The sequence below is a fragment of the Xenopus laevis genome, chromosome 7S, assembly GCF_017654675.1.
Source record: "Xenopus laevis strain J_2021 chromosome 7S, Xenopus_laevis_v10.1, whole genome shotgun sequence".
Classification (NCBI taxonomy): Eukaryota; Metazoa; Chordata; class Amphibia; order Anura; family Pipidae; genus Xenopus; species Xenopus laevis.
In genome coordinates this window covers 376,959-393,163 of record NC_054384.1, presented here as the reverse complement: position 1 = coordinate 393,163, position 16,205 = coordinate 376,959, and the positions used below count along the sequence as shown (strand labels likewise).

Below are 16,205 nucleotides of genomic sequence, written 5' to 3'. Positions count from 1 at the left end.
GAATTGAAACATGAAACTCATACATTGTAACCAGAATTGAACTCAGCACTCATGTTATATTATATCTTATTATATTATATCATATGATATGTTATTATATTATATGTTATTATATCATATTATCATATATCATGTTATATCATATATTGTATCTTATTATATGTTATTATATTATATCATATTGTATTATATTACATCTTATATAATATCTTATATGTTATATCATATTATATCTTATTATATTATATCACTGTATATCTTTATATATTATTTTATATATTATTATATGATATGTTATATTATATTATATCATATTATATCTTATATTATTTTATATATTATTATATTATATGTTATATTATATGATATCAAATTATATCTTATTATATCATATCTTATATTATATCATATTATAACATATATCTTATTATATTATATTATATGAAAGTTTCTGCTTCTCATAAAGCACTTTCTCCAGGTCTCGCCCCATCAAGGTGACTAATCACTGACATTGCACTGACCTCTGATCTCTATAGAACAGCCCAGAAGTCATTGATCCAACACTTGGTACCAGTATATAATGTATCTTTCCCTCATCTTTACCCTCCTTTGTTCTGTGTCTGTCTCTTTGTCTGTCTGTCTCTCCTCGCTGTCTCTATACATTTGCCTTGTACTCTCAGCTTCATTGCGGAACCTGGAGAAAGTTCTGGAATATTCCTTTACAGTTATTTTGTTTTATCCAAACGCAGAAGTACAAGTTTTTTTCTTTTATCTCCAGAACACAAAGACTGAGTTGTATTGAAGGAAACATTATTGAGGTGTGTGTGTGGCTCCCCGGGGCCCCTCGGTGCACATCAAGCCTCTGACATTATAAAAAGAAAAGGCTGGCACAGCGGGCACCTTGTGGGCAGGAGATTTATACAGATCATTTAAAGTGCCGAGGCAGTCGGGATTCATTCTGTTCTGTTTATGAGACTGAACTTTAATTGGTGCCCGGGGAGAAGGCGAGCGGCAGAATAAGTTCAGGTTTCATTTACTTCAACAAAAAATAAAAATAAATACCCAAATATTTGACTTGAGATGAACCTGGTGCTTCCCCCCTCCCCCCGACAAATGGGACTTTCTGTATAATGAATTGTCTGTGCAACTTCCCAAATAACAAATATCCAAGCCGGACAAGGAGGTCATGCACCCCAGTTAACCCAGCCCCCGCGTCGCCCCCATCACCGCGTGGGCCTAAGTGAAAATGCACAAGTAACCACATCGACTCACCGAGAAGGACTCGTCCGGCCAGACATGGGGTAGGTCAGAGGGAAGGTGTCTACCTGGCACCCCCAAGCAATGCGTCGTAGACATGTGCCTCTTCTGCCCAACCCTACTTCCAGCCTACAAATATCACTGAACCCCCTCCTATTGCTCCCCCATCTCTATCCCCAACTGCACTTCCTATAAATCTCACTCACCTTCCCCTCTGTCTGGGCAGGGTCCATCTGTGGTTCCTCATTGTGTCTGTGCCCCTCACCTTCCCTCTGTCTGGGCAGGGTCTAACCAGGGTTCCTCATTGTGTATGTGCCCCTTACCTTCTCCCTTGTCTGGGCAGGGTCCATCTGTGGTTCCTCATTGTGTCTGTGCCCCTCACCTTCTCTCTGTCTGGGCAGGGTCTAACCAGGGTTCCTCATTATGTATGTGCCCCTTACCTTCTCCCTTGTCTGGGCAGGGTCCATCTGTGGTTCCTCATTGTGTCTGTGCCCCTCACCTTCTCTCTGTCTGGGCAGGGTCTAACCAGGGTTCCTCATTGTGTATGTGCCCCTTACCTTCTCCCTTGTCTGGGCAGGGTCCATCTGTGGTTCCTCATTGTGTCTGTGCCCCTCACCTTCCCTCTGTCTGGGCAGGGTCTAACCAGGGTTCCTCATTGTGTATGTGCCCCTTACCTTCTCCCTTGTCTGGGCAGGGTCCATCTGTGGTTCCTCATTGTGTCTGTGCCCCTCACCTTCCCTCTGTCTGGGCAGGGTCTAACCAGGGTTCCTCATTGTGTATGTGCCCCTTACCTTCTCCCTTGTCTGGGCAGGGTCCATCTGTGGTTCCTCATTGTGTATGTGCCCCTCACCTTCCCCTCTGTCTGGGCAGGCTCCATCTGTGTTTTCTCATTGTGTATGTACCACTCACCTTCCCCTCTGTCTGGTGGAAAATGATTCCCCACAGAAATAGGAAAACCAATGGATCTAATATTTAATTTAGTGCATCTGTAAAGGTCAAGTTAACCCAACCAAACATTTAGAGACTCTGATCTGCTGACTGCTCCAAGTACCATATTGTCCCTCTCTCTGCACTGAAATCGACTCCAGAACCCATAACTGTAACTAACCTACCAGTGATGCCCCCCAGCACCAGGAACCTGCAACTCTAACCAACAACTGTAGACCCCTCCCCCCATAACCAGGGACAGAGCTGGGAGGTTTTAGCAGAGTGAATTGCCCCCATGCAGCAGCCACGCGGTCCTGTTGTTATGCTCAGTAAGATATTGCTCATAGAGCAGGTTATATACATTTATTGTATATCAGTAGCTGACACCATCACAACAATGGGCCACATGGGCAGTGCCAATATCTTAGCTCCACCCCCTATTCCAGCACAGGTCCAATACTTACGCCCTTCTGCAGTTTTAGTCTCCAGATGCACCAGATCCGAGTCCCGGCTAGAAATGGTCACGGTCCTACAGACAAGAAGATAATGAATTAGGTTTGTGGCACCTTTTAGAGCAGGTCTGTCCAACTGGAGGCTCACGGGCCAGTTGTGGCCTCCCAAAGGATTTTTATGACCCCCCAAAGGCTCTATAGACTATACTGTATGGCGTCATCATTTTCATTTAATCCCTCAAACATTCTTACACAGCACCCCTAGTGCTACAACTGGGTGTAACAGTTCATTGCAACATTACTTTTCTTGCTGATAGTTGAAACAATGGATCAGATGCAATTTAATGATAAAAATGAATGAAGAATGAACCATAAAATAACGTTTTCTAATGGATCTGAATGTGGCCCAATGTAACAGCAGCCAGTTCTCTCCCAGGTCTGTTAAACAGCTGTTTGTGCTACTTTGTTTCAGGAGTCAAAACACATCTTTGGCTTGGCCTGGTGGTGGAGCTACTGAGTGGGATTATCGGGAATATAATGAGGGCTCTGCGGCTTCTTCTCCCCCATCAGAGAAAATGTGGGGTTCACACTAGTGGGGCCCCCCCTCAAGCTCTCTCCACCATCCTTACCTCCCCTTCATCCCTCTCTCCTCTCTATCCCTTACTCTTCCCCATCCCTACCTCCCCTCCATCCCTCTCTCCCCACCATCCCTCTCTCTCCACCATCCCTACCTCCCCTCCATCCCTCTCTCCCCACCATCTCTCTCTCTCCCCTCCATCCCTCTCTCTCCACCATCCCTACCTCTCCTCCATCCTCTCTCCCCACCATCTCTTTCTCCCCTCAATCCCTCTCTCCCCTCCATTCCTCTCTCCCCACCATAACTCTCTCTCCACCATCCCTGCCTCCCCTCCATCCTTCTCTCCCCATTATCTCTCTCTCCCCTCCATCCCTCTCTCTCCACCATCCCTCTCTCTCTATACCATCCCTACCTCCCCTCCATCTCTCTCTCTCCCCTCCATCCCTCTCTCTCCACAATCCCTCTCTCCCCTCCACCCATCTCTCCCTCTCTCCACTCAATCCCTCGCTCCCCTCCATCTCTCTCTCTCTACCATTTCTCTTTCTCTCTACCTTTCCTTTCTCTCCACCATCCCTCTTTCCCCTCCATTCCTCTCTTCCCTTCATCCCTCTCTCCCATCCATCACTCCCCACCATCCCTCCCCCCTCCATCCATCTCCTATATCTGCCGTTTTGTTTTCTTCTCCCTTGAACTCAATCCCTGAAGGGACAGAAACATAAATTACAGGGAAACTCATCAGATTCGCTGTATCCGGTGCCGCTCACTAAGGGCAAAGCTGTGTCTGTGCCATGCACCCCCTCCTGCCCCCCCCAGCAAAGCACCAGTCCTGATGCCAATCTGAGCAATAGCCAGACCCTCAGCTCCCCACACAGCAAGTCAGAAGCTTATTGGCCCATGCACAGGCTATCAGTACAGCTACCCCCAACACTAGAGTGATACTGAGTACATTATCCTATGCAGATGTGCATTCCGCTACTCAGTCAGTTGTGCCGCCCCTGCTGGGAGGCTGTTCCCTGTATCTCCTTAGCTCTGCACTGCAGTAAAGCAAGTGAATGGCAGCATGTGCCAGGGAGGTGCAGATCCTTGGCTGGCAGGTTAATGGGCACCTGATCTGATCCCGGGAGAGAATTGAAGCGCAAGTGATTTGTATTTTTGAGCTTCAGTGAGTCTGGAGATGAGAATATCACTGTACCCATTGCACTGGGGCAGAAATCAATCTCCGTCCCCCGGTGAGAGTAAATAGAAATATCTGGGTATCTGGGCTGTGTCTGCAGCTCCCCTGACCCCCCATCACTGGCTGGAGAGAGAGAGAGGAACAGGTGCCCCAGTTTGTGCCCATTCAGCTGCCAAACACGGGCATTTCCTTCTCACTGGGGCAATTGAGCTGGAACTGAATCCTCTGCATCTGCTTGTGAATCATTTCACCCGACAACAACACCATCACCCCCCCCCCATATGGCCCCTTCCTTCCATCTCTTTATCTTCCGCTAACGAGCACTGGGCACATTCCTAACGAGCAAAATGCTCAGAAATCGGCACCTCATTGAGAATGCACTGAACATTCTGCCGGCTCATTAACTGTAAAGAATCTCAAGCAGAACAGAGATAAAAATGTCAGATACATAGAACATGAGCCACTTACACTAACACCAACAACGCATAGAGCACGTACACTAACACCAACAATGTGCAGATCACGTACACTAACACCAATGCAAAGAGCACTTACACTAACACCAACAATGCACAAAACACTTACACTAACACCAACAATGTGCAGAGCATGTACACTAACACCAACAATGTGCAGAGCACGTACACTAACACCAATGCAAAGAGCACTTACACTAACACCAACACTGCACAAAACACTTACACTAACACCAATGCACAGAGCACTAACACCAACAATGTACAGAGCACGTACACTAATACCAATGCAAAGAGCACTTACACTAACACCAACAAAGCACAAAGCACTTACACTAACACCAATGAACAGAGCACTTACACTAACACCAACAATGTGCAGAGCAAGTACACTAACACCAACAATGCACAAAGCACTTACACTAACACCAATGCACAGAGCACTTACACCAACAATGCATAAAGCACTTACACCAAAGCACAGAGCACTTGCACCAAAAATGTACAAAGCACTTACACTAACACTAATGCACAGAGCACTTACACTAACACCAAAGCACAGAGCACTTACACCAACAATGCACAAATCACTTAAACTAACACAAATGCACAGAGCACTTACACCAACAATTCACAGAGCACTTACACTAACACCAACAATGTGCAGAGCACGTAAACTAACACCAAAAATGTGCAGAGCACGTACACTAACACCAATGCAAAGAGCACTTACACTAACACCAACAATGCACAAAGCACTTACTCCAACACCAACAATGTGCAGAGCACGTACACTAACACCAACAATGCAAAGAGCACTTACACTAACACCAATGCACAAAGCACTTACATCAACAATGCACAAAGCACTTACACTAACACCAATGCACAGAGCACTTACACCAACAATGCATAGAGTGCTTACACTAACACCAACAATGTGCAGAGCACATTCACTAACACCAATAATGTGCAGAGCACGTACACTAACACCAATGCACAGAGCACTTACACCAACAATGTGCAGAGCATGTACACTAACACCAACAATGCACAGAGCACTTACACTAACACCAACAATATGCAAAGCACTTACACTAACACCAAAGCACAGAGCACTTACACTAACACCAATGTGACTCTAAAACCCTGTGCAGCCCTTCAAGGAGAACCATCATAACATGTTTCTTTCTTATCTAAAAACATTATATAAATGTGGAGATCTGACAGAATTTTCCATCTCTTGCAGATATGAGCCAAGCCTGGGATCCCCAGACGATTGTCCTAACTAGAAGGCATACAGCAGTGGTACATCCCAGCACTCCCCCAATCCCAACTTGCCTTTCCCCAAAACTGATCCCTTCCATTCCCTTTATCAGCTTCATCGCTCTTCTCTGTACTTTTTCTATTTCATTACTGTCCCTTATATATAGTGATCATATGCCCTTATATATTTATATATATAGTGATCATATCCCCCTTATATATTTATATATAGTGATCATATCCCCCTTATATATTTATATATAGTGACCATATCCCCTTATATATTTATATATATTGATCATATCCCCTTTATATATTTATATATAGTGATTGTATCCCCTTATAAATAGTGATCATATCCCCTTATATATTTATATATAGTGATCATATCCCTTATATATTTATATATAGTGATCATATCCCCTTATATATTTATATATAGTGATCATATCCCCTTATATATTTATATATAGTGATCATATCCCCTTTAACTATCTCTTCTCCAGTGTAACCAATAACACTTTTCAGCTTTACCACTTATGTTGCACGCAGAGAGAAAGCAGAAAATAAAACTAAATAAAAGTCAGTGCATGTTTTCCCTTTAATTTAATGCCCCTACAAACGATACCAATTGAGCACATAGGGAACAAGGGGAGCTGACGGGTAACTGCAGGTTTCGTTGCCGAGGGAGGATTAGTTGCCAAGTGAATCAGTTCTTTTCTGCTCAGTGAATGACTTGTCGGTGTATTGAATTCAGTGAATCAAAGTGATTTCTATTCCTATTGTTTATTTCAGATCTTTCTATTCTTTCTCTACAGATGCATCACTGTAAGTTTCTGCCAATAAAAGGCCCAGATCAGCCCAGTCCATTGGAGACAAAGGGTTCTCAGTAAAAAGGGGGGGGGGGTGTTTTACTTGTGAATGACAGAATTATGAATATGGGGGGGGGGACTTTGTAGTTATTGGTCCTGGGGAGAGAACCATTATCTGCGCCCCATTGTTATCTGATTGTACCACCATTCAGCTCCTGTGCTGCTTCATTGCAAATAATTCATATATTTACCATAATTATTAACATTATTATTTCTATTATTATTTCTATTCTCAGGGAATTCTGAGTATCACTCATGTATTATAAGGGATAATGTACCCCCTACTGTAAATGATAAGGATATTAGAAGTCACTGAGGGGTTGTTCTGTGACCATATAAAGGCACAAGGCTGCAGGCTGAGTTATACAGGGAACTCTGAGTATCACTCATGTATTATAAGGGACAATGTACCCCCTACTGTAAATGATAAGGATATTAGAAGTCACTGAGGGGTTGTTCTGTGACCATATAAAGGCACAAGGCTGCAGGCTGAGTTATACAGGGAACTCTGAGTATCACTCATGTATTATAAGGGATAATGTACCCCCTACTGTAAATGATAAGGATATTAGAAGTCACTGAGGGGTTGTTCTGTGACCATATAAAGGCACAAGGCTGCAGGCTGAGTTATACAGGGAACTCTGAGTATCACTCATGTATTATAAGGGATAATGTACCCCCTACTGTAAATGATAAGGATATTAGAAGTCACTGAGGGGTTGTTCTGTGACCATATAAAGACACAAGGCTGCAGGCTGAGTTATACAGGGAACTCTGAGTATCACTCATGTATTATAAGGGATAATGTACCCCCTACTGTAAATGATAAGGATATTAGAAGTCACTGAGGGGTTGTTCTGTGACCATATAAAGACACAAGGCTGCAGGCTGAGTTATACAGGGAACTCTGAGTATCACTCATGTATTATAAGGGATAATGTACCCCCTACTGTAAATGATAAGGATATTAGAAAGCCTCCCATCACATTGCTTTAGTGACAATATATGTCAGATGATTAAGATTTTAATATTGAAAGCAAATCATTTGGTGGGGGGGTATTCTCCCAAATGCTGGAGGAATTTCCATCCCACGTGTCCTGGACAACAGGAGCCCCAGGAGTGACATAATAATAATAATAATTCCCTTTATTAAACTGACTATAGAGACGCTGCCAATTCTCATGATCACAAAGAAGTGTAGAGAAGAGAATATAAATATAAATATATATAATATTTAGGGATACACCAAATCCACTATTTTGGATTCGGCCGAACCCCCGAATCCTTTGCAAAAGATTCCGTTGAATACTGAACCGAATCCGAATCCTAATTCACATATGCAAATTAGGGGTGGGAAGGGGAAAAACTTTTTACTTCCTTGTTTTGTGACAAAAAGTCACGAGATTTCCCTCCCAGCCCCTAAGATTCGGATTCGGTTCGGCCTGGCAGAAGGATTCGGCCGAATCTGAATCCTGCTGAAAAAGGCTGAATCCTGAACCGAATCCTGGATTCGGTGCATCCCTAATAATATTATCAGGAATGAGCAATAGATCTAAGTGTGAGGACACAATTAGAACACACACTGAGTGACCGAGGCTGTATTTGCCATGGGGGGTACTTTGCAGAGGAATGTTACTATATAAACCCTAATCAGGCTCAGGAGTAAATGGGCTGCCGTCAATCAAACAATCCCTTTCAACTCCCTTTAATGGCAAAACCTTCATTCTTCGGGGGCGATCCCTTAGTTGGGCACATGACACCTACACTAGTCGCTTAATATCCATTCGCCACACGTGAGTCACGGGCTGATAGTTATGAACACGATGGAACCTACTAATAGATACATCTATTTATTTATAGCCCCCCAAATGTAGGCAAGTCATAATCAGGAACATTCAAATATATCAGAAGAATGTTCAGAAGGAAAGTATTTGACAGCAGTGGGAGATGGGTACAGTCATGGGGCCCAACATGACCCCTGTGGGTAGAAAACTGACACTTCTTTAAAAAAAGGGGGGTAGAGCCAAGGCACAGCGTTCCTACACTTATGGTGGGGTGTAACTTGCTAACGGAGTTCAGAGTCACATGGGATAGGGGTGAATTTGATACTTTTGAAGACTATGGTCCAAATGTATCTGCTCTTCAGCCTACAAAACTCTATAAGCCCCACTAATGAAATGCCAGTGGGCAAGATTTGTTATTTCTCCTGCAAGTTGGACCAATAAATAGAACTTATGTCTACTGTGGTGTTTTCCTTGGGTTTCCATTTAAACTTTCCCTTCAGTCACAATGATATATGAGAAAGTTGGGTTTCTTCATGACTCTATCTCATGTCAAACACCCCACCCACCCTTTCATAGTCAGTGAGGGCTTTTTTTTTATTCCACTACTCCACTGAGGACTGTATATCTATCATAAATGAGCCTTATCTGTCCCCCAAACAATATAACTGGACCTGTGTTGGCTTGTCTTCTTTCATGGACTATATTGGGCTTGGAGCAACCTGGAATTGAGGAGCCCCCTCAATGTGATTGAAATGTGATTGGGTTTAACCATCTCTTTGGCCAAGTCATTTAACATCAGACCTAATGGGTCCAGGTCCCGTGGCAAGGAGGATTCATCTTGAGTGGACTCTATTTGTGTTATACAGTTTAGTGCCATTCAAGTCAAGGATATTTCTTGTTCATGACCTGCACGCTTCCCAGATGTTTATTTAGAACCATCATTAAAGGGAACCTATTTGCCAGGGAACAAATCATTTCACAGGTTCCTGACAATATCTATGGAGCTAATAAGCCATAAATACCAGTGGAATGGCGACGTCTACTCAGGAACGCACAGAAGAACGACTCCGACATTATCTTGTCACAAAATAACCATCACATTGCGCTAACAGGCACAAGATAATGGCGGTGTAATTCAATTAGAGGTCATATTCCCAACGAGAGCTTTATCATTAGCAAATATCTCAGCCTCTGTGTGTTTTGTGCATTGGGAATGGGATTATTGCTGTGAACATCCCTGGTGATTACTGTGATGTAGAAAGAGATCCTGAGGGTAAATGTAAATGTCTTCATAGAACGGGTCACGGAATTCAGCTTCTCGCTCTGTAACTACTTTCTTTTTTTTATTTCATTCACATTGTGATTAAAAAAAGGGAAGTTTGCTTGAAAAAGGGGATTGGGGAACTTTATTCACTTGAAGGCCAGAAGAGAAACTCTAAAGGTTTGTAGAGTGAAAAGCTTTTGTCCCATTTGAAAAGAAGGAGGTTACCAATTATTCCTAAGCATATATCAAGGATTGCACATTACATATGGTTTCCCTAGGCAACAGGGCCAGGATTAGGGGTGCATTACTTCACGTAACCAGGGTTTAACAGAGTTGGGGTGCAACAACACCCAAGGAAGGAACTGAGACTGCAAGATGTCCAAACCATTCATTAAAATTTCTTTATCGCATCTATTTCTATCATTGGCTCCTCGACTTTAGACTGCAAGTTTTGGGAACCGAGACCTCTTATTCTCTTCCTTCATTTCGCACCCCTTGCTTGTTTGTTATTGCTTCTGTCTTGTTCTGTTTGTGCAGAACTTGCTGTTAAGATGATGCCACCAGACCAGGCTTTGATGGGAGCTTTGCCTAAGGACTAGATCATGGTGAGAAAGAATACAGATTCACAAGGGCGAGTGGACTGGGACAACATCATTGACAGAGGACCCCGTTGTGACTAAATGAAGAATGTCTTTTAGGGGTTCATGACTGTTAATGCAGCTGAGAAACAGGTCTTCCTCCTGAATGTGCCCCAAAGATTGACTAGAACTAGACTCCAGCCACCAGGATAAATCTACATGGGAAAATACCAAAGAAGATTCTATTTAACAGTTAACACCCCAAAGGGTTCTTGGGCCCCTATCCCCAACAGTTGGCTGAAGGCTGCCTTAAAGGGACCTTTGGTAAAACTGCTCTGGGGTTGAAAAACTCCACGTAAAATCTTTCCTGCCACTGGGCTCCAGCAGAAAACCCCAGACATTCCCATATAAAGGGGGATACAATTCCCATATAAAGGGGGATACAATTCCCATATAAAGGGGGATACAATTCCCATATAAAGGGGGATACAATTCCCATATGAAGGGGGATATAATTCCTATATAAAGGGGGATATAATTCCTATATAAAGGGGGATATAATTCCTATATAAAGGGGGATATAATTCTTATATAAAGGGGGATATAATTCCTATATAAAGGGGGATATAATTCCTATATAAAGGGGGATATAATTCCTATATAAAGGGGGATATAATTCTTATATAAAGGGGGATATAATTCCCATATAAAAGGAACTTCAACACCATCAGGGGCAACTTTGGGATTGGGGTTGGAAGTAAGAAATTATGTATAGTTAATTGCAGGTTGGAAATTTTAGCCCTAACGAGACGAAATCCCATGTCATTATAATGAAGAACCCCTTCCTTTATTGGTGTTTGAATCCGCTACACCTCTCACGGGTTGGCTATGGGGGTCACTGCTGTGGGCATAATGATACCCCATGGGTTACACCAGCTCTGCATGGATTTATTCACCCAGGAATGAGAGTCTCCTGTACTGCGAGGGTTAACTTGACTCCAATTACCCAGCAGCCCAATTAAATAGAATGGAAGGCAGTTTCATTTCCATTCCCTTTAAACATTTCCCTTTCATTTCTCTTACAATATTTTCATAATGACATTTTTTATTTGGCGGTGCGTGGGGGGGGACACTTTGTTCTTCTCCCCCAATCCTGCGCAGTGGGGGGGTGCAGCAGTCAAATGCAATGAACTTAATGATTCCTTTTAGTGAGAAAAAAATTAGGGTTTCAATTAGCCCCAAAACTGTTAATTTCTCTTAGCAGCCCCCCCCCCCACTCATTATACTTCTCTTACAGGTTTTACTGGCCTGATACTTAACCCTTTACTGGTTGAACCCATTGCAGTCACAAGCAGTCAACAGGTTAATGGTAAATGGAAATTCTGAAGACATGGGGGCTTATTCACATGTGCAAGAAGGTAAAAGCAATCAGACTAGGGTGCCTCTCCCTGGAGCAGTGTGGTGCACCCAAACTCTTGTGACCCACGACCTCTCTGGTAACCCCCCCCCCCCCATCTGCCACCTAATGACTCTGTTGTTTTTTGGAAGTTATAAAATCATTATAAGAACATTTAGCAAAAAGATCAAAAGTAAAAACGTATTTACCAATAAAATCTATTTGGTGCCACAGCCTCACTGAGCAGGAGCCAACGTCGGCCAAATTCTGCTGAGCTGAATAGCTGGAAAAGAAAAAGAGAAAATACATATAATAAATAGGAAACATACAGAACAAGGTCTTCTGTCAACGCTGCTGGGATTTATTGGCAACAACCCCCAGAACAAATCTGATCTGTCTTAAAAGATATCCAAGATTCTGTCACTATCTTCTCCCAGTATCACCATAAAACCTCACTGGTCCTACTTTGACCATTCTGCACATCTGTATTAATATTGTCCTACTGCCTGTCTTGCTCTACTATCTCCATCTTGCCCTACTGTCTCCATATTGCCCTACTGTCTCCATCTTGCCCCACTGTCTTCATTTTGTTCCACTGTCCCCATCTTGTCCTATTGTCTCCATCTTGTACTATTTTCTCCATCTTGCCCTAGTCTCCATCTTGCCCTATTGTCTCCATCTTGTCCTACTGTTTCCATCTTGCCCTACTGTCTCCATCTTCTCCTACTGTCTCCATCTTGTCCTACTGCCTCCATCTTGTACCTACTGTCTTCATCTTGTCCTACTGTCTCCATCTTGCCCTACTGTCTCCATCTTGCCCTACTGTATTCATCTTGTTCCACTGTCTCCATCTTGTCCTATAGTCTCCATCTTGCCCTACTGTCTCCATCTTGTACTATTTTCTCCATCTTGCCCTACAGTCTCCATCTTGCCCTATTGTCTCCATCTTGTCCTACTGTTTCCATCTTGCCCTACTGTCTCCATCTTCTCCTACTGTCTCCATCTTGTCCTACTGCCTCCATCTTGTACCTACTGTCTTCATCTTGTCCTACTGTCTCCATCTTGCCCTACTGTCTCCATCTTGCCCTACTGTATTCATCTTGTTCCACTGTCTCCATCTTGTCCTATAGTCTCCATCTTGCCCTACAGTCTCCCTCTTGTCCTACTGTCTCCATCTTGTCTACTGTCTCCATTACAATGGACATAGTTAGGTTCAGAGTGGGGTCAAAATGGGCCTTGGCATTTAAAGTACACAGAGGCCCAAAAGCCCCTCAGGCATTTTCCAGTTTTGAATGTAAATATTATTTAGTATTTTAACTTCCCCTTCCCCCAGTAGACTAGTTTATATCATGTGATATCATATGGTCAATAAAGTCACCTTCTGATCTATGCTGTAGGCCAGGATCCAATCTTCTTGCTTTGGGTGGAAGAGGAGGCTGTGAATGTAGAAATTGAGCCGATACTTCTGGTAAGTGGCCCCTTCATCTGAACTTATCATCAGACTGCTCTCTAGCTCAGGGTCCGTTAGAAGCATGATCTGCACAAGGACAGGAATGGAATTAGGAAACCCCTCAACCCAATACTCTATCCTGCATTTCACAGTTAGACCAAGAGAAAAATGTCTGTTCTCTAAATCAGGACTATACTAAGCAGGGCTCTCCTGACTGAGAATCATGGGAATTGTAGTTATAAGGGCTAGGGTTATAAAACACAAGCCTGTGAACCTTCCAGCTGATGTTGCAGTACAAATGCTGATACATTAATAGACCATTTTATCCTTTTTTAACCTCCCCTTTTTTTGTGTGTTCCTGGCGCAGAGGGGAATCAGCCATTGTCCCTGCGCCGACTCTGTGAGATTAAAAGCCTAAGATTAAAGAGAACCTTCCATTGTGTGTAATTATGAGACGCCATTCAACGAGGCCCTCACCACATGGAGCAAAACATTGGATAAGTATTATAAACCCAAAATGGGCTAAAATTGCCTGCCCTTGAGTAAACACTTGTAGAACATGGAAAATGTAATGGAAACTACTGGGTGAGTACTCACTGGATATGGACAGAGTACTGGTGGAGCAGGGGGTATTGTTAGTGAGGGAGCAGAGGTTGCCCATGTGCAGAAATGCAGGACTGAGTTGTTGCAGCAGGAAAAAGTCAAAGAATAATATGACACTTTCCAGATTGTTGATCTATAACTTTCTGGATCAACAGCCACAAGTTCTTCCTGCTCAATAAAACAAATACAGATCAAAAGTTACTGCTTGGTACAATGTGGTGAGATTTCTGCCATTTCTAGAGGGACCCTCATAAAAACAGGGGGTGAAAGTTTTGATTCAGTCAGAAGTGCAGGACCCCAGGCTGGACCGGGGCACCACACTAATGTAAATCACGGCTAATAATAATAATAATTGTGAGAACTGATTTTATAGGCAGTGCCTTTAGATGATTCATCTCCTTCTGTACAAAGTCAATAAATCCGACACGGACCCCTGAAACCAACTCACAGCAGCAATTCATCATCTTTTCTGCAGGAAGAAGCGCAACCTGCTCCCTCTCTCCAGTGATTTATGAGCCCGGACCTCTAGTTATGGATCAGAAGCTTCGGAATCACCTAGGCCCCCAAACAGCAGCTTCTCCTCTAGTTCCTCCATGTCTCCTGATCTACGTCATGTCATTATTCCTAATCAACTAAACATTATAACCAATAGCGTCTCCAGAGATCCACAGCCAATGGTTCTGCAGCACAAAAGTCCAGAAAACTAAAAGTATTTATGTATTGGTTGTTGAAAGGTTGTTGGTGAGCTGAAAGGTCAGATTTGCAGGTAGAAAAATGAAAAGAATTTTACCCCATCTGACAATTCAGCATTAACGTTCTGCTGATGTTCTGGCACCTTCAAAGAACTCTACAAATCTTTCTATCCTGTCCCAATGATGAGGCAAACGATATCCAAGGCTTTTGCCAATATTAGTCACCTTGTCTACCATCATACACGCACCTAATATCGTATGAAACTTCGTATGAACCTTCAGATACAGATCTTCAGTTGGATCCTTCTACACTTGTCATGGCCAACCCTCAAATCAAGGCTACAGACCAGGCTTGAGACACTGAGGTTGGGCGACCAACTACTGAGAAATGTGCAGAAAGGACAATAAAGGTCCAACTAGAAGCTCTGAGTAGATGGTCAATGTCTAATCAGAGCACTAATAGTGTCACTTGATTGAACCAAATGGACCATGATTCCCACACATAACTCTGAGATCCAATGGAACAGACCAATCTGCTCAACCACATCAAGGGGCAGATAAGGATAAGAGATGAGGTGGTGGCTTTGCAAGGAGAAGATCATTACCTGCTCTTGTGTCTGAGGTGTCTTCTTCAGTTGTCAGTCCAGAGGGGGAGAAAGGACAGACACAAAGACAACGTTCTAACTAATTGGGGGGGGGGGGGAATTTCACCAGTAGACATGGCACATGGTGGGGAGGTGGAAGCCAAGTCAAGATGGAAGCCAAGTGATGGGTCAATTGTAAAAAGTTCCTGCTTCACCCTTGACTAAGCCAAAGCAGGACAATCAATCAAACAACTAGAAAAGTGGAATTGAATTGGGTTGGAGGATCAGAGAAGACTCATGTTCTGCACACGTTGGACACAGGTGGGGCGTCTTAAAGATGGACTTCATCTGAACCTGGTCATGTTTCCAGCAGACATAAGTACATAAGGCTGCAGCTTATACACAGAGCAAGTTCTGTCTGAAGTTCCCCTGCGACCCAATTGTAAGCAAGTTAACAAAGGCTGCGGCGCCGGCCCAGAGAGGCCAAATCATTATCGTGTCGTTAGACGAGGAACGAGCTGGCACTTGCCATGTTTTGGGCATTGCAACAAAATCCAAATAGGAAAGGCTCATGTCTGAATGGGGATCGATTTGCAGTGACATTTCATTACAGAACGGCCCTCGGCTTCCCATCTTGTAAAACTAATTAAATTTACTTTCTAAGTGAAGAAGGTTCCATTAAAAAATACTCAGAAAGTTGTTTTCTACTTAGAAAAATGGGAACTGGGCCCAACAGGGAAAGTGTAGTGGGGGTGGGGTGGCAGTGGGGTGGCAGTGGGGGGCAGGCCAGGACTGGGATCAAATATAGGTCTTACCATTTCAAATTTTAAACAGCCCCCCATCAGCCCAATAA

General features: G+C 43.4%; 1 protein-coding gene across 4 annotated transcripts in view; it reads right to left on the bottom strand.

The window, feature by feature from the left end:
* The window catches only part of sorcs1.S (sortilin-related VPS10 domain containing receptor 1 S homeolog), a 122,789-nt gene that overhangs the window by 49,940 nt on the left and 56,644 nt on the right, over positions 1 to 16,205 (bottom strand). For all 4 annotated transcript variants that reach the window (XM_018227212.2, XM_041570754.1, XM_041570753.1 and 1 more), the window contains exons 4-6: positions 13,402 to 13,560; positions 12,233 to 12,306; positions 2,649 to 2,713 (exon numbers count right to left, since the gene is read on the bottom strand). In XM_018227212.2, coding sequence (XP_018082701.1) covers positions 2,649 to 2,713; positions 12,233 to 12,306; positions 13,402 to 13,560 — 298 coding nt within the window. The remainder of the gene's footprint in view (positions 1 to 2,648; positions 2,714 to 12,232; positions 12,307 to 13,401; positions 13,561 to 16,205) is intronic.